The following is a 21,614-nucleotide window of genomic DNA, read 5'->3' as shown; positions in this document are numbered from 1 at the left end:
ACGGAGGGTTGTGATCCCGTTGCCGGTCCTGGTCCGGTACGGGGGCAACCCTGAGGGTTGCAATCCGTTGCCGGACACGGAAAAAAGACAAAAAAAAAAAAAAAAAAGAAGTAGATTAGTCTGTTTGTTACCTATCTTTTAGGCTTTTTGCTCACATTCCCTAGTGACTAAAAGTCAATTAGAAGTAGATTAGTCTGTTTGTTACCTAGTCTTAGTCTTTGTTTTACACTTTTATTCCACCTTTGCATTTTGCTCATTAGTAATTCCTACGAGAGAAACATGTTATAATTCTGTGTAACAAGCTATGGCAGATCCCCTTTGAATATACATTCTCTTGTTAGAAGATAGGTTGAAGCTGTTTTTGACACTTGTCTTACACTATGAAGCAAAGCAAATGATTTGGTTACTGGGCTGTTAAAAACAAAGCAAGACAAAACAACAAAACAAAACAAAATGTTAAAAGGGCAGAAGTTGCTACATTGGAAAAGTCAAAACTTGAAGGGAAAACACTTATTTAGACTGATACATCTTTAATAGTTTATATAATGTGTATCTGAGAAAAAATTGCCCATGACTTTTTAAAACGCAACCCTACTCTTGCCAGTAAATAATCGTATTTGCATTTTGAAAAGGGAAGTCTGACTGTTCCTTATCATTCTTGACAAACACTTGACACTTGCAGAAACCCAAACGCTGAGAAGGGGCAGTAAATAATAACAGAGAGGAGAGACAAGTCAGCATGGCATTCTAGATAAAGAATTAAAATGAAGAAGCAAGGGCCGGCCCGGTGGCGCACTCAGTGGAGTGCGGCGCTTGGGAGCGCGGCGGCGCTCCCACCGAGGGTTCAGATCCCATGTGGAGACCAGTTCCTGCTCACTGGTTGAGTGCGGTGTGGGCGTGACACCGAGGGTTGCGATCCCGTTGCCGGTCCCCGGTATGGGCACGACACTGAGGGTTGCGATCCCGTTACCGGTCACGAAAAAAAGACAAAAAGGAAAGAAAAAAAAAAAAAATGAAGAAGCAAGTTAGATTTTGTATATCTTTACCCTGATTATGTAGTTGTACAAAGTAATGACTGTGGGTCATCAAGAAAAGGTTTAAAGTGCGTTGCACCACCCACCCATCAGGACCCTAGGGCTGCACAGGCAGGGAAAAAGCCATCTCCGGGAAGCCTGCCTGGCACCCGCCAGCAAGGCAGGACCCAGCACCACCTGCCCACCAGTACCAAACCAGGAGGCCCTGCACTGTTTCCAAGGAGGTGGTCCACAATAGCCACCACCACAGCATCTACTGCTGCAAGGATGGCTAGTCGCCACAGTAGAAGCCACGGCCACCGTGTAGGTGGCCTACTGCATATTCACCTATATTGACACAAGGAGAGTCACCAGGAGAGCCTGGAAAAAGAGGAGGAAGTCTTTGATCTACCAGATGACCAGAAATCAACATAGAGAAAAGAGGAGCATGAAAAAACAAGAAAATATGACACTGCCAAAGGAATATAGTAATTCTCAAGTACCAGACCCTACAGAACAGAAAACCCTTGAAATGACTGATAAGGAATTCCAAGTAACTATCTTAAGGAAACTCAATGAGATAAGAGAAGACTCAGACAACACAATGAAATGAGAAAAAATATCCAGAATATGAAGGAGGAAATTTACAAAGAGATTAATACCTTAAAAATGAATGTAGCATAGCAGAACTCCTGGAACTGAAGGATTCATTCAGTGAAATAAAAAACACAACTGAGAGCTTAAGCAACCAATTAGAACAAGCAGAAGAAGGAATCTCTGATCTTGAAGATGGTCTTTATGAAGTAACCCAGGCAAACAAAAAAAGGAAAAAAATTTTAAAAAATGAGGAATATTTAAGAGAGCTAGCAGGCAGCCTTAAGCACACAAACATCTGAATTGTGGGTGTCCCAAAAAGGGAGGAGAAAGATGAAGGCATTGAAATCTATTCAATGAAATAGTAATGGAAAACTTCCCAGATACAGGGAGAAGCACAGACCTTCAGATCCGGGAAGCTCAGTGATCCCCAGACAGATTCAATCCAAAAAGATCCTCTCTTAGACACATTATAATCAAACTGGCAAAGCTCAAAGACAAAGAGAGAATCCTAAAAGCAGCAACAGAAAAGCATCAAGACACTTATAGGTGAGCCCCCATCAGATTAACAACAGGCTTCTCAACTGAAACTCTGCAAACAAGAAGAAAATGAGATGACATATTCAAAATACTAAAAGAAAAAAACTGCCAGCCAAGAATACTATACTTCAGAAATGAGGGAGAAATAGTGTATTTCCCAGACAATTCCCAAGTTCTAGAAAACTGTGGGAGTTCATCAACACATGGCCAGCCCTGCAAGAAATTCTCAAGGGAGTCCTGTATCTAGAATCCAAAACACAATAATCACTACCACAAACACACAAGAAAGAACACAACCCACTGGTAAAACACAAATGCAAATGAGAAAGAAAAAAACCCCACAAAATCTTATCACCTCAAAAAACCAATAAACATTGAAGACAAGTAATAAAAGAGGAAGAAAGGAACAAAAGATATTTAAATCATCTGAGTAAAAAGCAATAAAATGGCAGGATTGTTGGGGATTTTCCTTAATAACCCTTAAACATAAATGGATTAAATTCCCCACTCAAAAGACACAGACTGATGGACTGGATTAAAAAGCTAGACCAAATACATGCTGTTTTCAAGAGACCCACTTCACCTGTAAAGAAACACACAGACTAATTGTGAAGGAATGGAAAAAGATATACCATGCAAATAGAAACCAAAAACAAGGAGGAATAGCCATTCTTATATTGGATAAAATAGACTTTAAGCCAAAAACCATAAAAACAGACAAAGAAGGCCATTTTATAGTGATAAAGGGATCTATCCAGCAAGAAGACATAACAATCATAAAATATATACTCCCAACACTGGAGCACCCAGATATATAAAGCAAACACTATTAGACCTAAAGAAAGGGATAGACCCCTATTCAATAGTAGTGGGGGACCTGAACACCCCTTTCTCAGCACTGGACAGATCATTGAGGCAACAGATCAACAGAGAAACACAGTATTTAAACTATACTTTAAACCAATTGGATTTGGCAGATATCTACAGAACATTTCATCCAATGGCTACAGAATATGCATTCTTCTCATCAGCACATGGAACATTCTCCAGGATAGACCACGTTAGGTCACAAATCAAGCCAAAAAAAAAAAAAAAAAAAAAAAAAAATCCTCCCAAGCATTTTTTCAGACTACAACAGATCAAAACTAGAAATTAATAACAAGTAAAATTCAGGACATTATACAAATACTTGGGAATTAAACATCAGACTCCTGAATGACTTATGGGTCCAAGAAGAAATTAGACAGGGAATTAAAAAATTTCTAGAAAACAAAATAAAGACACATCATATAAAAACCTGTGGGATACTGCAAAAGTAGTACTAAGAGGGAGGTTTATTGCAATTAACACTTACATTAAAAAATAGAAAGATTTCAAATAAAAAACCTAACCCTACACCTCAAAGAACTAGGAAAACAAGAACAATCCAATCCCAAAGTTAGTAGAGAGAAAGAAATAATTAAGATCAGAACAGAACTAAATGAAATAGAGAAACAAAAAGTGATACAAAAGATGAATGAAACAAAAAGTTGGGTTTTTGAGAAGAGTACTTAGAGGAAAGTTCATAGCAATATATGCTTACCTTAAAAAATAGAAAAATTTTGAGTAAGCAACCTAACTATGCCTAAACAAAATAGAAAAACAAGAACAATCCAATCCTAAAGTTAGTAGACAAGAAGAAATGATTAAGATTAGAGCAGAACTAAATAATATAGAGATCCTAAAAACAACACAAAAGATCAATGAAACAAAAAGGTGTTTTTTTGAGAAGATAAACAAAATGAACTATTAGCTAGGTTAACCAAAAAAAAAAAAAAAAAAAAAAGAAGTTCCAAATAATAAAACTCAGAAATGAAAAAGGAGACATTACACCCTATACCACAGAAATACAAAGAATCATTAGAGACTATTACAAACAACTATATGCCAACACATTTGAAAACCTGGAGGAAATGGATAAATTTCTGGACACATACAATCTACCAAGACTGAACCAAGGAGAAACAAAAAACCTGACCAGACCAATACAAGCAATGAAATTGAAGCATTAATCAGCAGTCTCCCAGCAAAGAAAAGCCCAGGACTGGATGGCTTTACTGCTGAATTCTACCAGACCTTTAAAGAGGAAATAATACCATTTCTCTTCAAACTATTCAAAAAAGTTGAAACAGAGGATACTCTCCCAAACTCATTCTATGAGGCCAGCATCCCCTTGATAACAAAACCAGACAAAGATATAACAAAAAAACTACAGGCCAATATCTTTGATGAACATAGACACAAAAATCCTCAACAAAATACTAGCAGTCAGGATACAGCAACACATCAAGAAAAGTATACATCATAATCAAGTGGGAGTCAAGGATGGGTCAACATACACATGTCAATAAATGTGATATACCACATCAACAAAATTGAGGACAAAAACAATATGATTATCTCAATAAATGCAGAAAAAGCATTTGACAAAATTCAACATCCCTTCGTGATAAGGCTCACAGCAAATTAGATATAGATGGAAAGTATCTCAACACCATAAAAGCCATATATGACAAACTCACCTCTAATCCCCACTCCATCCTGAACAGGAAGTAGATAAGGATGCCCACTCTCACCACTTCAATTTAATATTACTAGAAGTACTAGCCAGAGCAATCAGGCAAGAGAAGGAAATAAATGGCATCCAGATTAGAAAAGACGAAGTCAAACTGTCCCTGTTTGCAGATGACATGATCCTATATATAGAAAAACCTAAAAACAGTTATAGCTGATAAACAATTTCAGTAGTGTTGCAGGATTCAAAACCAACACCCCAAAATAGTGTTTTTATTCTCCAATAATAAACTAGCAGAAAAAGAAATCAAGAAAATAAGCCCAATTACAATAGTCACTAAAAAAATAAAATACCTAGATATCAATTTAAACAAGGAGGTGAAAGATCTCTACAATGAAAACTACAAGTCACTACTGAAATCAATTAAAGAAGACACAAGAAGGTGGAAAGACATTCCATGCTCTTGAATTGGAAGAATCAACATTGTGAAAATGTCCATACTACCCAAAGCCATTGACAGATTCAGTGAATTCCAATCAACTCATGACATTCTTCACAGAAATAGAAAAAAACAATCCTAACATTCATATGATATGGAAGAACAAAAGACCCTGAATAGCCAAAGCAGTCTTGAGCAAAAAAATAAATAAATAAGTAAATAAATTAAGTAAAGCCATAGGCTTAACACTTCCTGACTCCAAATTATACTACAAAGCGATAGTAACCAAAACAGCATGGTACTGTCATAAAAATAGACACTTGGACCAATGGAACAGAATAGAGAACCCAGAAATCAACCCACAGGCTTACAGCCAACTGATCTTTGACAAAGACAACAAGAACATACATTGGGGAAAAGACTGCCTCTTCAATAAAAATGGTGCTGGGAAAATTGGACATCCATATGCAGGAAAATGAAACTAGACCTGCACCTCTCACCTCATACCAAAATCAATTCAAAATGGATTAAAGATTTAAATGTAAGACCTGAAACTATAAAACTCCAAAAAGAAAACATAGGTAAAACACTTCATGAAGTAGGACTGGGCAAAGACTCCATGAATAAGACCCCCAAAGCACAAACAACAAAAGAAAAAATAAATAAATGGGATTATATCAAACTAAAGAGCTTTTGCATAGCAAATGAAACTATCAACAGAATGAAAAGACAGCCTACAGAATGGGAGAAAATAATTGCAAACTATACATCTGACAGGATTAATTTCTAGAATATACAAAGAACCTAAACAACTACACAGTACAAAACCAAATAACTCAATTTTAAAATGGGCAAAGGAGCTGAACAGACATTTTTTGAAGGAAGACATACAAACAGCCAACAAATACTTGAAAAAATGCTCAACATCACTAATCATCAGGGAAATGCAAATCAAAACCACTTTGAGATATCATCTCATTCCAGTCAGACTGGCTATTATCAAAAAGACTGAGCACAACAAATGCTGGTGAGGATGTGGAGAGAAGAGAACTCTTCTACACCGTTGGTGGAACTGTAAATTAGCACAGCCATTATGGAAAACAGTATGGAGTTTTCTCAAACAACTTTCTCAAAGATCTAGAGATAGATCTACCATACGATCCAGCAATCTCCCTACTGGGTATATATCCAAAGAAATCATCATCTCGAAGGGATACATGCACCCCCATGTTTATCACAGCTCTATTTACAATAGCCAAAATACGGAACAATGTCCTTTGACAGATAACTGGATAAGGAAAATGTGGTATTTATACACAACGGAATACAACTCAGCCATAAAAATGAATGAAATTCTGCCATTTGCAGCAACATGGATGAGTTTGCAGAAAATTACGTTAAATGAAGTAAGCCTGGCACAGAGAGAAAAATACCACATGTTCTTACTCATAAGTGGGAGCTAAGAGAGAGAAGGAAGGAAAGAAAGATCCCAATGGTGTGTTGAACTTGCAGAGGGAGAGAACAGACCTAGGGTTGCCAGGGTGGAGGGGTGGGGAATGAGATGGGCATTTGGGAGAGGTTGGGTGGGGGACATGTGGAATAATTGCAATTTGAGGTGGTGGGCATGATGATAGCATTGATTTGCTCACCACATCTTGGGTACAGGTGCTAATGGTTAGCCCTTGTCCCATGAATATGAATAATCAATAATAATAATAATAATAATAAAATTTAAATTGTTGCAGGGTAATGGAGAAAAAAAGTTTAAATACATTCATCGTATTAATAAGAAAGAAGTACATTTTAGAATTGAGTACATTTTAGAAAGATTTTCATCTAAAAGAATTTGAAGTTTTATTGCTTTAAGGAGTAAATCTTGGTTGTCTGGAAAGTTAACTTCTGTGGAATATCCCTTTGCTTCTAAAGAAAATGTTAATGCATTAAATTGAGGTTATTACTGCAACAGAATCTTCAAAAATGTGTAAGTGTGCTCCAATCTTTTACTAAATTCTTTAAGCTACATATCTATTCCTGGTATAGCATGTACTAAAACGATTTTATAATCCAGAGAAACATGGATCAAAGGAGCAAATGGTTAGTAAAGGTAGCAAATAGAAATTAGCAGAGAAGAAAAGCTATGAAATAAAATGCTCATACATGACTAGTCTTGTATCTCTTTATTACTCCTATAAATGCATCTCATGATGTATGTAATCAGAGTCATGGTTATTTAATCTTCTCCTTTTCTGTCCATTGTCTCTTTCAGGACCATGGTTTTTTGGTGAAATCATTGATGGCAAATTAGGTTGGTGCTTTTCCTTTGGGATTTTTGTTAATGGACATTTCCTACAAGGGAGCCTAACGTTTATAGTAGGAGTTTTCCAGGTAAGAAGTTAGAAATGCAATTTAAGAACATCTGAAATTATGTTAAATTAATGCATAACAGTAATGAGTCAAATCCCAAATTAATTACTATAGATCATCTTTCCTACTTTACTTGCAGGGCAATCTTTAATAACTGATGTTTTGTTTGCTTTTAGAATGCTCCCTAAACTCCTTCTTCTACTACTCTTATGTGAACGTCTAAAATACATTTTTGGCAGGTGGGATTTGTAAGAGGTGAAAGAGGTTTTTGTTAGTGTTATTAGTTTCATTTTGCTTTTTCATTGACAAAAAATGAAATAAGGGACTGATTGGTAGAATAAATGAGACTTCTGAGTAAACCAAAACATTCTGATAATGAATAAGGAAAACGTTTCAGAGGGAGTAAAAGAAAAAAATGCACACACAAGAGAAGTAGGTCAGTTATTCAGTGGAAGCTGTGCTGGACAAAAATCAGACCTGAGCTTTCCAGTGATGTCTTAGCAGTATACTTGTTTGGGAAACACTGATGTATTAGGTTTACATTTATTCCTTTAAAACAAATACACACACACAAAAATCCTGATCCATAGCAAAACACCATAAACAGATTTGAAAACTATTTACCTAACAATTTCTTTATTTTACTCACCTTATGGGGCTAGTGAACTGATATCTGAAGTGATAATTTGAAGTTTTGGAAGAAATCCAAAAATATTGTTCAAAATGAGTTCAAAACCTCCTAACAGGGCAATAAAACATGATCCAGCAGGATTAGAGACAGCAAAGTAGGGAAGGCCTCTACCTAGCAAATACTGACCCCAGTTCAGACATTCTCTGCATAGCAGCATTATGTATGTGAGTAGGCCCTGGGTCCAATTCAGTTTTCTATTATGTAGATGGAGGCTGTCTGTCAGGAGTACTCTTATGCAAGTGAAACCTGAGCCTTACCAAAAGGTAGGGTTTTTTCTTTGTAAATGTTTACATTCATATTTTAATAAATAGTACACTAACAATGGATTTTATGTATCATCCAGGCCCATGACTCCTAAATCTATATCTCTGACCTAGACCTCTGTACATCAAGTGCTTATTTATCCAATTGTCATTTAATATCTTCCCTTAGATGTCTAACAGGCATCGCAACTTAATATTATGTTTCTAATAGGAACTTTAATTTCCACCCCAAACCTGTTCCTCCTCCAGTTCTTTCCAGTTTCAGTAAATGACTCCACCATTCAACCAGTCTCTCCAGGATGTATTCTCAATTCTTCCTTTTCCTTCATTCTCTGTATCTAGTTTATCAGCAAGCTGTACCTTGTTTGATCTATCTCCAGTACGTATCTTGAATTTATCCACTTCTTCTCCATCTTTGTTACCACCATCCTAGTCTAAGTCATAATTATTTCTTGCCTAGGTCTTCTCACTGCTATTCTTGCGTCCCTACTGTCAGTTTACCACAGAACATCCAATGTGGTCTATTTAAAACCTTAGCTCACTCATTTCTCAGCTTGAAACCCCTTAAGCAGAGCAATGACATGATCTGGGTCCTGCTGACTGCCCCAATTTCCACTTGGCTCATCATGCTCTGGGATTGTTGCCTTAAAGAGGCAAAGATCTCTCTCATCTCTGGGCTTTTCATTTGTTCCTTCTTCCTGGAATGCCCTTCTCTCCACTGACTCATTCCTGTCATTCAGGCCTCAGAGAGCCTGTCTTCCAGTTAACCTTCATGTCACATGACCCAGTTATTTCCTTCATTGAACTTTCACAATCTGTAATGATCGTTTCTGGTTTTTTAATATTTTTTTTGGTCTCTCTTTTCCCTGTTAGACTGTAAGTTCTATGGTTGATCTTTGCAAACTTGTTCACCAGTGTGTCCCTAACCTAGAGCCTAACACAGTGCCATCCACATAATGGGTGCTCAATAAACATTTGTTGAATGAATGAATGAAGCATACAGCAGCTAAACTTGGATTACAATTTAGATCTTCTAATTTATATTTCAGTACTTATCATGCTACCTCAAACAAAAATACAGAGATAACAACAACAACAAAAATACCGGTAGCCAAGTCCCCGCCTCATTCCTACAAAAAAGAGATTGTGTGCATGTGTGTGCACATATGAATACACACACTCAATTCATTTCCAACTTAAACATTGTTGGGTATCTACTGTGTATATGATACCGTCCTACAATTTGGGGCTTCAATGTAAATTAAGCGATACCTGCTCCTAAGATGAATGAAAGGACTTGGGCAAATACACAACTAAGTACAAGTCAACTGTTGTGTTTTAAGCAGGTGTGATCAAAGCATAAAGAATCAGACAACCCCAAGACAGAAAGCAACATATTCTTAGTGGCCACCAACAATGTGTAAATGACACCTGACCCCTCCAAGGAGTTGGTGGTAAGCTAATGGTTCTTTTCTGCTCATTTTTCCAGCTGGTGTTTTTTAACATCCCCTTGATGGCTTACCTGTGTTGGAGCTTGCTGCAGCGGTGCTTTGGTCACAACTTCAGGTCTCATCTCTGTCAAGGAAAATACTTGAAAATGATACCTGTTCACTTACTTATGCTACTGCTGTACATCTGGCAAGTTTATTCTTGCTACTTTCTTTATGTGACATATGGCACCCTAGCTGTTTTATTCTCCCCTTTGCGGACCTGGTTGACACTGCTGACACCTGTTCTCATTCATTATGTGTGGACACTGAATTCTATAAAGTTTGGAACCTTCATGGTGCAGTTAAAAAGCCATCTGAGCTCCTGAAGGCCATGATTCACAACTGGCAGCTGGGAAAAAGTCCAATCTCTGCATCTGTAGCCTAGGTCCTTGCCCCAGTAGCAGGTGGAAGGCCAGTATTGGTGGGTGAGCTTTAAGGAACTGCTGTTCCTTGGACACCTGGTTGTTAAAGGGATTACCCACTACTGATTCCTGCAGAATGGACTGCAGAATAGTCTCTAAATAATGCTTTGATTCCTTCCTTCCCTAAGGAAGCAAAGGGTTAATTTACCTTTGTGAAGAGAAAGCCCTAATCTGGATCCACAGGGTAGGGGTTGGGTGTGTGAACAGAAATATGCGAGGCCCAGTGTTTTTTGTGTTTTTTTTCTGGGGTTTTTTTTGGCAGCTGTTCGGTATGGGGATCCTAACCCTTGACCTCGGTGTTCTCAGCACCGCTCTCCCAAGTGAGCTAACCGGCCAGCCCCCAGTGTTTTTTAGGGTTACCCCATGTAAAGCTCCTGCGCACCGTGCCTGGAACTCAGCAGCTGTCAAAGGTGCCATTTAAGGGGCTGGGAACCTTTGCGGACTCGGGCCTGATTCTGACTACCCTTGAGATACTAGTTCTCAGCCCTGTTTTCCCACAGGGTTATAGGCTCTCTGCTTCCTTAGCCGCAGTGTTTTCAACTAATCAAATAAATGAATGAATGATGAATAAAAAAATATCACAGGCGTAAACCTTGCAAGTGTGGCCGGGCCCCTGGGGGCGGGAGGAGGCGTGTCCGCCTCTCGGGGGGCGTGGCCTTGGGATGGGTGGGGCCGGCTGTTGCCGGAAACAAGCCCACGTCTGTGGGAGCCGGAAGTAGGGCGGCTGTCGCAGTGCGTCTGTGGCGGCGGCGGTGGTGGCATTTGCTGGCTTCTGCGAGCGACTTGAGATGGCGAGTGCAGCTCCTGCAGCCACAGTTCGCACCCTGGCTCCGCCTTTGGAGCAGCTCCGGCACTTGGCATTGGAACTGCGGTCGCTACTGCCTCCAGTGCGGGGTGAGGTGACGCAGTTGGGGCGGGCGACGGCAGGGGCGGGCCTAGGGTGGGGGAGAGGCCTGGTTGGGGAGGGGTCCCCTGGCGGAGGAGGTGGCTCCGCTTACCTCACCTTTTCCTTTCACCATCGTCCGGTCCCCACACGTTACATCTACAAGTGGGTGAAGCCCAGGAGACCACCGAGGAGTTTAATCGGGAGATGTTTTGGAGACGACTCAGTGAGTGCCTCTCTGGTCGGGGACCTCCATCCTTCACCTCTTCCAACGTCCCTTTCCCCCCAGTTCTCCCCATGTGGTGACTACGTTCCCCCCCCCCCCCCCCCCCCCCCGTCTCATCCTCTCTGTGGGGATACCTCATCGTATCCCTAATCGGCACTTGAGACGGTGAAATATAAAACGTTGCTTTTTGGAGGTGTTTTTGAGACGTCACAGCCAGGAAGGGTGGAGAGAGGGAATGCATTATCTTCAAAGCCCGTGCCGCAGCTGCAGCCTTAGCCTTTTGGCACTAACGTATTGGCACCTGCCTCCTCCTCTGCCACCCCTCTCCCCCCCAGGTGAGGCAGCTGTGAAAGTGTCAAGGGAAGCCACGACTCTGACCACAGTCTTCTCTCGACTTCCACTGCCATCTCCACAGGTGGGCTTCACTTTCCTGGAATCCTTGTGCTGCTTCGATATTCCTCTTATTTTCTTTCCACCTTTTACACTCAAGCCAGGAGATTTATTTTCCTCGTCTGTCAAATGAGATTACAGTTCTTACCTGAAAAGATTGTTTTGAAGACCAAATTGCCAAATGCAGTTCCTGGTGTAGGCAGGCCTTCTAAGTATCGTTTCAGTCGGAAGTTCAGCTTGGTAATTTCCATTCTGACATTTTTTTAAGCACTTGTTATTTGCTAGGTGTTCACACCCATGATTCCCATCTGACAGATGAGCAAGAAGGCTCAGAGGCTCAAATTAAGATAAATTAAGGTCTGATGTGTAACTTTACCTATTCTTTATTTTTATATTTAATCAGTAACATATGTAGATAGTATAAAATTCGAAAGATATCAAAGTTAAATGTGCTAAAAGTTCTTATCTTCCCACCCCAGTTTCCCATTTTTTTCTCCCCTCCTCAGTTCCGTTTGTATTGTTCTATATACCGTGTCTGCTTCTTTTTACACGAAGGATAAGATGCCATAAACACTGTTCTGGACCCCCCCCCCCTTTTTTTTTTTTATGCTGGCCAGTACAGGGGTCTGAGCCCTTGATTTTGGCATTATAACACTGTGCTCTAACTGACTGAGCTAACCAGCCAGACCTTGTGATCCTTGATAAGATGCCATAAACCCTGTTCTGGGCCCCCCCCCCCTTTTTTTTTTTTGACCGGTAAAGGGATCGCAACCTTCGGCATAGTGTGGTCTGCACCACGCTCAGCCAGTGAACGCACCGGCCATCCCTATATAGGATCCGAACCCGTGACCCAGGCGCCACCAGTGCCGGACTCTCCCGAGTGAGCCACGGGGTCGGGTCTGGACCTTTCTTTTTTAAAAAATTAGCAATATAGCTTGGAAATTGATTCCTAGCATCACATACAGAGTTGCTCAGTTCTTTGTAATGGTTGCATGGTTTTCAGTAGAGTGGATATAACCATAATTTAATCAATACTGTATGTGCACATTTAAACTGTTTCCAACTTGTAGCTATTGTAAATGGTGCTGTGGTGAATTATATAATATAATCTTTGTGTATGTACTTCATACACACAGGGTACTTCAAAAAGTTCATGGGAAATGTAGAATTAAAAAATACAAAGTCTTTCCATGAACTTTTGAGTACCTTCATAGATCAGTAGAAAAATTCCCAGAAGTGAAATTGCTAGAACAAAGAATTTATGCATTTTTAATAATCCTTTATTATAAAACTAATGAAATAAACATGTTGGCTGTGACCAGGCATGCCCTATGCTCAGTTTTTCTAGAGATGTGTATACTTAATTTGGGAGTAAAGTTATTTAAAATGGCTTATTCATTGTTTTATTTGATTTTCATAGTCAATAGTTTCATTCTCTTAATCTATGTATTCATATGTTTTAAAATGATATAAATACCCTTTTGCTGCATACACCTACAATGACAAACTCTCTGGCCTTACACACCTCTGAGATCTGTGATAAAGAAACAAGAGATGAATTGTATGAGAGTACTTTAAAAGATTCATGGAAGAAAGTCTATTTATTTCAAAAGGAGTAGTAATATTACCTTATTTTTCTTCTCATCTGACTCCTTTCTTTCAAATACACTTAAGACTTGCTGCTAAAATGCACAACAAGTAAGATACCATCAGAAGGCAGCATACAACTATTTTTCTGAACATGCTCGGGACACTTATACGTAAAAAATTAGAGTTTGTTTTTATTTGATATAAATATATATATTTAAATATATTAATTTTTGAATCACAGTTGCCTCCTAGGATCTCAGCACTTTAGTCCTACTGAAAGATAGTTTGTTGTTTTTTAATTCTAACCTGTATAGACTGATATTTTTATAAAATTATATGTTTGGGGCTGGCCTGGTGGCACACTGGAGAGTGCGCCACTTGGGAGTGCGGCGGCGCTCCTGCTGAGGGTTCGGATCCCATGTGGAGACCAGTTCCCGCTCACTGGCTGAGCACGGTGCGGGCGCAACACCGAGGGTTGCGATCCCGTTACCGGTCAGTAAAGACAAAAAGGAAAAAAAAAAATTATATGTTTGGATGTGGAAGCACTGTCAAATTGCCATGAAAGTTTCTAAACACTCTCAATCACTATACCTGTCCTGGGCTGGTAACAAACAGTTTGTGGACTGGCACCAATCTGTACCACATTTTGCATAGCACTGGCTTAAAATTTAGCAGAGAAGTGAGGACAAGGAAGACGAGAAAGCCAGTGATCCCTTAGAAGGAATGTAGTCAACACTGAGCATTGCTAACTACCTTTAGTTACATATTGTGATTCAATTAGAGAGAGAGACCTCGTTAATGGTCTAATACGGGGTTGACAAACTTTTTCTGTAAAGGGCCAGATAGTAAATATTTTAGACTTTGCAGGCCAGCTACTCAACTTTGCCCTTGTAGTGGGAACACATATAAACCAATGAGCATGGCTGTGTGCCAATACTACCATATTTGCAAAAACTGGCAGCAAGCCTGATTTGGCCTGTGGGTCATCATTTGCCAACTCATGGTCTGAGATATGACGAATACCTCACAGCAGCTTACAAATATCTTGGGATAGAGAACACTGGGAATAAGTTTTTCCTGTTGTTTTTTAATGCTTAATTGAGTTGAGTCCAGTGTCTTGTGTCCAGCTAACTCTTCTCTGGTACATGATGAGGCCTGACTCATAATAGGACTTCAGAAAATGTTTGCTGATGCTATATAGATGTCTGCTGTCTTCCACAGTAGATGGGTTGGCCACATTGATCTAATCCATTTTCTTTTTTCATTCTGAAATGGGTCCATCACCACAAAGGAAACCCAGAGATTCTGTGAACAGGTCTGTGCTGCCATCAAGGCAATTATTGCAGTATACTATTCACTTCCCAAGGATCAGGGTAAGCCATTATGCACAAATAAGTGTGTGTTTATAGGGTAGATCTTTGCTGACATGATGGGTTATGTCTTGAGACTTTTACGTTTCACCAACTTGAGCATGTGACTTTCCCCCATAAAATACAGTCAAGGATAATTTTATAATGTAATAATCTCTATAAGCAAGCCATTATGTTAAGGTACAGATGCTGTGTTCCTATGACTCCCATCTCCCCTGCCTTGCCTGACTCTTAAGGCTTTTAATTCTCGCTGGCTCCTCCCTCTCCAACCCATTCTAAACACTACAGATGCTGGCTGGATCTCAGCCCCATACACTGTGGTGAATAAAGGCCCAGACTATCTTCACTTTCCTCCACCCATGTTACATACTTCCTATTTCCAATCTCCCACATAGGTTAAGTGGCCTCCAGCCCTGCCTTTAGATTCATGCCTTGATTGTAATCATGCCAAAATTACAAATGAATACATGTCATGGATCTTCAGCATTACCCAGAAGTGGTTTAAACCTCAAGTGTTTCATCCACAGTTGTCAAGGGACCACTGTCTTTAATGAATGAGTACATGCTGCCATGGAAAGATTTTATTCCAGATCTCTTTTGGAGAACTGCACTAACAAATGGTGGGAGAGACAATAAAATGACATGGGGACATAAATAAGACCTGAATTTTGTATTGGCACTTCAGTTAAAACATGTGGGCAAGTAGGTGCACATTAGATTATAGTTCTGTAGTGCTCAGACTCAGAAAAGCAGACAGTGACTTCTGAAAAGACCAGGCTGCTTACTCTTTGGATTTGGCCACAGGGATCACCCTGAGAAAGCTGGTACGGGGCGCTACTTTGGACGTCGTGGATGGCATGGCTCAGCTCGTGGAAGTGCTTTTTGTTACTCCAGCTCAGAGGTTGTGATGCCACAGTTTGGGTTATCAGTTAATGGGGTTCCTTGCCATGGGGCTGGGGGAGGAGGACTCATTTAACAGCAAAGTTAGTTGAGAATAATGACTGGCAGGAAGGAAGTTTTTAGGAGACAGGAACCTAGGTTATTGATATATTCTTACTGATTCCTTTCCCCAGCCCTGAAAACAGTGATCTTATCTCCTGCAACAGTGTCTGGGTTGCATGCCAGCAGGTGCCTCGGATACCAAGAGGTGAGTGAGAGTGGGACTCTGCTGGCCAAAGCAGAGAGACCTCTCATATCTAGCTTCCGGGAAGCTTTGTAAGATGAATGTATTTTAATTTATATAAACAGTTTAGTGAAATATATATAATTTACCACCAACATTAATAGATAGATATTAATACTTTTTGCCATTCTGTAGTTTTCATACTTCTAAATTCAAACCCTCCTCTTACTGTGGCTCTGTCTCTTGTTGAACAGATGTGGTTTGTTCTCCTAGTCCTGCCCCAAGAGCAAAATTATGGAGCACACTGAAGCAGTTATGAGGTAGAGCCAGCTAGGCCAAAAGCAGTGGTTATCCAAGAGGACTGTAACAAGAAACATCAGTGACCATTTCATTTCTTCTTGTGGGAATAAAGGAAAACTTTTTGGTCCCTTGTCTGGGTACCAGGGGATGTAGTTAGAAGAACTTTACATTATCCATCATCCTTGTTCAGTGTATTTGGCACTCCTTTCATTAGGAACAGTGTTGTTTGTCCTTGGCAGTCTTATGAGAATCACTGGGTTTCTCCTCTAATTCGAGTGCTTCTGACTTTTCACTCATAGATAACAAAGCTGCAGCCCTTTTAATGCTGACGAAGTGTGTGGATTTTGTAAAGGATGCACATGAAGAAATGGAGCGGGTGAGGGATCCTTGTCTTTGGTAACTTGAAGATGACTCCAGGACTAGTGGATGAAAGTTGATTATAAAGAGAGATTTCCTAAGCTTTGACTGAATAGGTTCTACTCTCACTCCTGTCCTGTCTTCCATCTCCCACCAGAGGCTGGTGTGTGACTTAGTACCACTCCTCTCTGTTTGTTGGTGGACAAGAAGAATGAGAACAGGGTTTATGAAATGATTTGACTCTGTAGCCATTAGTGAAGTAGCTCTCAGGTTTTAGACAACTCAGTAATGGTGCTAAAAGTGTAATAGGTCTTTTTTTTTTTTTTGCATTCACATATATTATGGTTTGTCTTAGGCTGTGGAAGAATGTGACCCTTACTGTGGCCTTGTGAATGACACCCACCATGAGGAGGATGATGTGTTGGGGTTTCCAAGCAATCAGGACTTATATTGGTCAGAGGCAGATCAAGAGCTCATAATCCCATGCCTTGCACTGGTGAGAGCATCCAAAGCCTGCCTGAAAAAAATCCGGATCTTAGTGGCAGAGAATGGGAAGAAGGATCAGGTGGCCCAGCTGGATGACATTGTGGATATTTCTGATGAGATCAGCCCCAGGTAGGCGTGATCCACACTTAAAACATCTGAGCAGGAGCGTTCTGATCTCAGCTTATACTGTCATCCCAAGATTTTTTCCCAGGTTTTTGTATATTGAAAATTCTTAAACCCACAGGAAAGTTGAAATGGTACTTCAGTGAACACCCCTACTACATCTTTCATCTACATTCACCTGTTGTTTACATTTTTTTCCTATATTGGTTTGCTTCTCTACAGATAGACATGCCAAAGTTTTTTCTGAACCATTTGAGAGTAAGTTGCAGGCATCAGTGACATTTCATCCCTGAATACTTCAGCATAAATCTCCCAAGAAAAAAGACATTCTTTTTTTTTGGCAGCTGGCTGGTACGGGGAACTGAACCCTTGACCTTGGTGTTATAAGGCTGTTACAAGTGGGTCTCTAACCCACTGAGCTAACGAGCCAGCCCCCTGAAAAAATAACATTCTTATTTTTGTTATCACATTCAAGTAATTTAATACTGAATATAATAATATTTTCTAATATTCAAATTTCTCCAGTTGTCCGCAAAATGTCTTTATAAATCCAGGATTTGTCAGGGTCTCACATTGCATTTGGTTGTCATCTCTTTAGTCTCTTGCAGTCACTCCCCTTTTCAGTCTTTTTTGACATTGACATTTGTAAAGAAACCAGGTCAGTTGTCTTATAGAATATCCAATAATCTGATTTGTATGATTGTTTTCTCATAATTGTGTTCAGGTTAAACATTTTTTGGCAAGAATATCATATAGCTGAGTGTTTTGTGCCTCTCAGAGTATCATATTGGGAAAGCACATGATGTTGGTTTACGCCATTATTGGTGGTACTAAATTTGATGACTTGGTTAAAGTGGTGCCCAATTATTGTAGCTTTTATTGATGAACCTTGCCTGTATCAGTTATTAAATCAGTGGTTTCAAATTCTCACATTTTTTACTGAATTAATCATGCCACATCCTACGAATTGAGGGAATTTCTCCCCCAGCTTCCTAGTGAAATGGGATAAGTATGTTTCAATAAATACTGATTGAATTGATTCTGTATTGGTTAGCTGGTTGCCCAATTTAAGGAACTGATAAGCATTTCTTTGGCATTTTCTCAATAGTTGTGTCTGTAGTTGTATACTGGAAACAACACAGCTGAGCTTTGTTCCTGTCTTTGTTAATGATTATTTTTGCTTTCTTAGTGTAGATGATTTGGCTCTAAGCATATATCCACCCATGTGCCACCCAACTGTGCGAATCAATGTAAGTACTGGCTTTGAGGGAATAGCTACAGACTTAACTGTAGAATTTCATAAGTCATTAGTATCTTCTCTAAGCTGTAGGGTACACATTTATTTGTCATGCTTGGATGCAAGTACAACAGTAATGTCACAGTTCTTACATGTATTTGTGCTTGATAAATATTTGCTGACGTTGAGTTATAATAGCTGTGAGCTTTGGTAGTTCTCTCTCCCATAACCGTTTGGGTAAATGTTTGAAAAAGCCCAGAGACCTTAGAAAATTCTGCTTTGCAAAGAAAGTCTTAATTATACAGTGCTTTAGAAACCACTCAATCTGAAGTCACAAGTTTCTAATTTCTAATCTAGGCAGAAATAAGTGCACCAGAAATATACTCCATTCTAATATGTTACACATTGTGTGATTAAACCATGGAGAGTCAAGCTTTTTATAAAAATCTGATTTTATTGTATTCTTTCAAGTGCTGTGCCCTTTACTAGAGAGAGAGTTCAGTTCTCTTGTTTTTAGAAACTCAAGTTCTTATCTCTAATGTTATTGCAAAGATAAGTAAAACTGCCAAATGGCATATATTTTATAGTCAGGTGTATCAATTCTCACAGTACTAAGTATTTGATAAATTAGATAGTGGAAGTTAGATCCATCAAACGTATCTTCATGATGTACAAACACCTTGAAGTGGAATAGGATCTTTTTGGGCATGAACTTTTTTTTTTTTTGGCATTAACTTTTTAAAGATGGACTTGCTAAGAAATATTTTTAGCAATATGCCGTGTCAGTTATCTCAAACATAATATCTTATTCTAGGAATTGAAAAATATATACTTATATTGTGCCTTATTTTATATTGGTGGCATATATATGTCCCATGTTATTTTGATATTGGTGTTCTTAAAATTCTTGATTTTTTTTTTTTTTTTTATAAAAAAGGAAGACTAATCATCTCTGCTTTATATTCTGAGCTATCAGCAGTTGGGACAAATTCAATTTACATTCTTTTCCCATTCTTTTTTTAATTAAAAATATATAAAATGTTATAGCAACAGTAAGATTTTGCTAAATAGAAAAGAATCCATAAGAATAAGAATCCATACCCTTACCGAATTGGCATTTTTGGTTTTGCATATTTCTCTCAAGGTTCTTTTTTTTAATGATTTTTTTATTACTTGTATCTTTTAAAATATTTGAGTGCTCCTTTTTATGGTAGGACCCTGGGTAACTTCTGTGTTTCTTTTTTAGTCTGCGAAACTTGTATCTGTTTTAAAGAAGGCACTTGAAATTACAAAGTAAGTATGAGGACTTCTCCCCAGATGGCTTTTTTAGAATAAAACAGAGTTCCTGTCCAGCCATTTTCAACTCCCAAGGCCAACTTTCTTTTTTTTTTTTGTCCTTTTTGAGTTGAGACCGGCCGCACTGCGCTCAACCAGTGAGCGCACCGGCCATCCCTATATAGGATCTGAACCCGCGGTGGGAGCGCTGCTGCGCTCCCAGCTCCGCACTCTCCTGAGTGCGCCGCGGGCTCGGGCCCCCAAGGCCAACTTTCAAGGAGTGAGAAAGGGTGGGTGTGGGGTTTTCTTTTAACTTCAGTTGCAGAGCAGAGTTTCAGCAAAGAAGCTTGCCTTTTGTTTCTATAGTTTCTGTGTTACCACTTGAGGACAGGTTTTTCCTCGATATTATAATAAATTTAACTTCTTTTTTTCTATTCCATTTGCAGAGCAAGTCATGTGACCCCTCAGCCAGAAGACAGTTGGATTCCTTTACTCATTAATGCCGTTGATCATTGCATGAACAGAATCAAGGAGCTCACACAGAGTGAACTTGAATAATGAATTTTCAGGCTCATTTGTACTCTCCTCTCTCACCATGATAGCCAGGCTCTGATGTTTGCTTTTAAAATGAGACTAGAATGCTAGATGGATTGAAAGGAGGTTCCTGTCTATATTTAACAAGAGACAATATTACCAAAGATTGTTGGTTAGGCTACACGTAATTATTTATAAACTATATGAATGTGATGTATTTTTCTATGCTAGATACAAAAAGTAATTGCATGAGTTTTTGTTCCTAAACCACCTCTCAGAGATTTCTAGGGAAGCTGCCTTATTCCTTATTTGCAATAAAGTATGTTGTCTCATTGTTAAAGATGTTGACGGTTTCAGTAAAATGCTAACCTACCAGTAATTAAATGAGTACTCTTCCAGAGTTTATTCCTACCAGAAATACAGTGGGTTGAGACTAGAACATAGCTTTCATTTGGGTTTATAGTCTAAAGATCTGATTCTGATCAGAAGTATATTTAGGACCAGCCCATGGCTCACTTGGGAGAGTGTGGTGTTGGAAACACAAAGGCCACGGGTTTGGATCCCTATATAGGGATGGCTGGTTCGCTCACTTGGGAGAGCGTGGTGCTGACAACACCAAGTCAAGGGTTAAGATCCCCTTACCAGTCATCTTTTGAAAAAAAAGTATATTTAGAACAAAACCACTTTAATTTATTGAGAGAAGACTCCAGAGCCCCTACTAGTATTTCAGCATGTTATATAATATTATTATTATCAGTAAGTCCTTCTGAATATTATCCCAGTTTACTGCATGCCTCTAAAATATATTGGTATTGAGCTTATTTATTAGGTTTGTTCATCTTATTGAACAGATTTGTTTCCCTTATGCATACCTGTATGTTGTTATCTGTTATATTTTACATATGTCCCCAAGTGTAAGTAACAAATTTTTATAAATTAAGAATATTTTGATGTAGGGCCGACCCCGTGGCTCACTCGGGAGAGTGTGGCGCTGGGAGCGCAACAGTGCTCCCGCCGTGGGTTTAGATCCTATATAGGGGTGGCCGGTGCACTCACTGGCTGAGCGCGTTGTGGGCGACACCAAGCCAAGGGTTCCGGTCACAGAAGACCAAAAAAATATATTTTGATGTATATGAATTTATATAATTTTAAGAGCCTTTTTTGTTAATCCTTTTGCAAAACCTTCATCACTTAATTATGTTTTTGCATCAGTCTAGAAGATCACATATTGGAAAGCAGAGTTACCTGAATTGAGCCTTATACATGTATTACAGTTCTCTAATGCCAGACTTTTTTCTTCCATTGGTGTAATTTACCACATCTGACTTTATGATCTCTTCAGGTATAATC

General features: G+C 39.2%; 2 protein-coding genes across 2 annotated transcripts in view; both read left to right on the top strand.

The window, feature by feature from the left end:
- The window catches only part of TMEM62 (transmembrane protein 62), a 53,369-nt gene extending 42,421 nt beyond the window's left edge, over window positions 1-10,948 (top strand). Inside the window, exons 13-14 of the mRNA XM_008574024.1 lie at window positions 7,407-7,525; window positions 9,948-10,948. Of these exons, the coding sequence (XP_008572246.1) occupies window positions 7,407-7,525; window positions 9,948-10,274 (446 nt within the window). The 3' untranslated portion in view covers window positions 10,275-10,948. The remainder of the gene's footprint in view (window positions 1-7,406; window positions 7,526-9,947) is intronic.
- A 95-nt stretch (window positions 10,949-11,043) lies between these two features.
- Window positions 11,044-20,606, top strand: CCNDBP1 (cyclin D-type binding-protein 1). Its single transcript, XM_008574025.1, has 11 exons — window positions 11,044-11,264; window positions 11,420-11,479; window positions 11,815-11,894; window positions 14,751-14,832; window positions 15,634-15,730; window positions 15,903-15,976; window positions 16,552-16,628; window positions 16,965-17,224; window positions 18,408-18,468; window positions 19,702-19,748; window positions 20,177-20,606. Exons 1-11 carry the CDS (start codon window positions 11,159-11,161, stop codon window positions 20,286-20,288), a joined length of 1,056 nt encoding a protein of 351 aa, XP_008572247.1. The 5' UTR covers window positions 11,044-11,158; the 3' UTR covers window positions 20,289-20,606.
- The last annotated feature ends 1,008 nt before the right edge of the window (window positions 20,607-21,614 follow it).

Source organism: Galeopterus variegatus, unplaced genomic scaffold (assembly GCF_000696425.1).
Source record: "Galeopterus variegatus unplaced genomic scaffold, G_variegatus-3.0.2 Scaffold984, whole genome shotgun sequence".
In the NCBI taxonomy this organism is placed as follows: Eukaryota; Metazoa; Chordata; class Mammalia; order Dermoptera; family Cynocephalidae; genus Galeopterus; species Galeopterus variegatus.
This window is presented reverse-complemented; position numbering and strand designations above follow the sequence as displayed.

Excerpts from the sequence above, each read along its gene's own strand:
- CCNDBP1 (XM_008574025.1), top strand. The coding sequence starts at position 11,159 with ATGGCGAGTGCAGCTCCTGCAGCCACAGTTCGCACCCTGGCTCCGCCT. Across the intron at positions 14,833-15,633 it reads TTCACTTCCCAAGGATCAGG|GGATCACCCTGAGAAAGCTG; the intron begins GTAAGCCATTAT and ends ATTTGGCCACAG. Across the intron at positions 15,977-16,551 it reads GGTGCCTCGGATACCAAGAG|ATAACAAAGCTGCAGCCCTT; the intron begins GTGAGTGAGAGT and ends TTTCACTCATAG.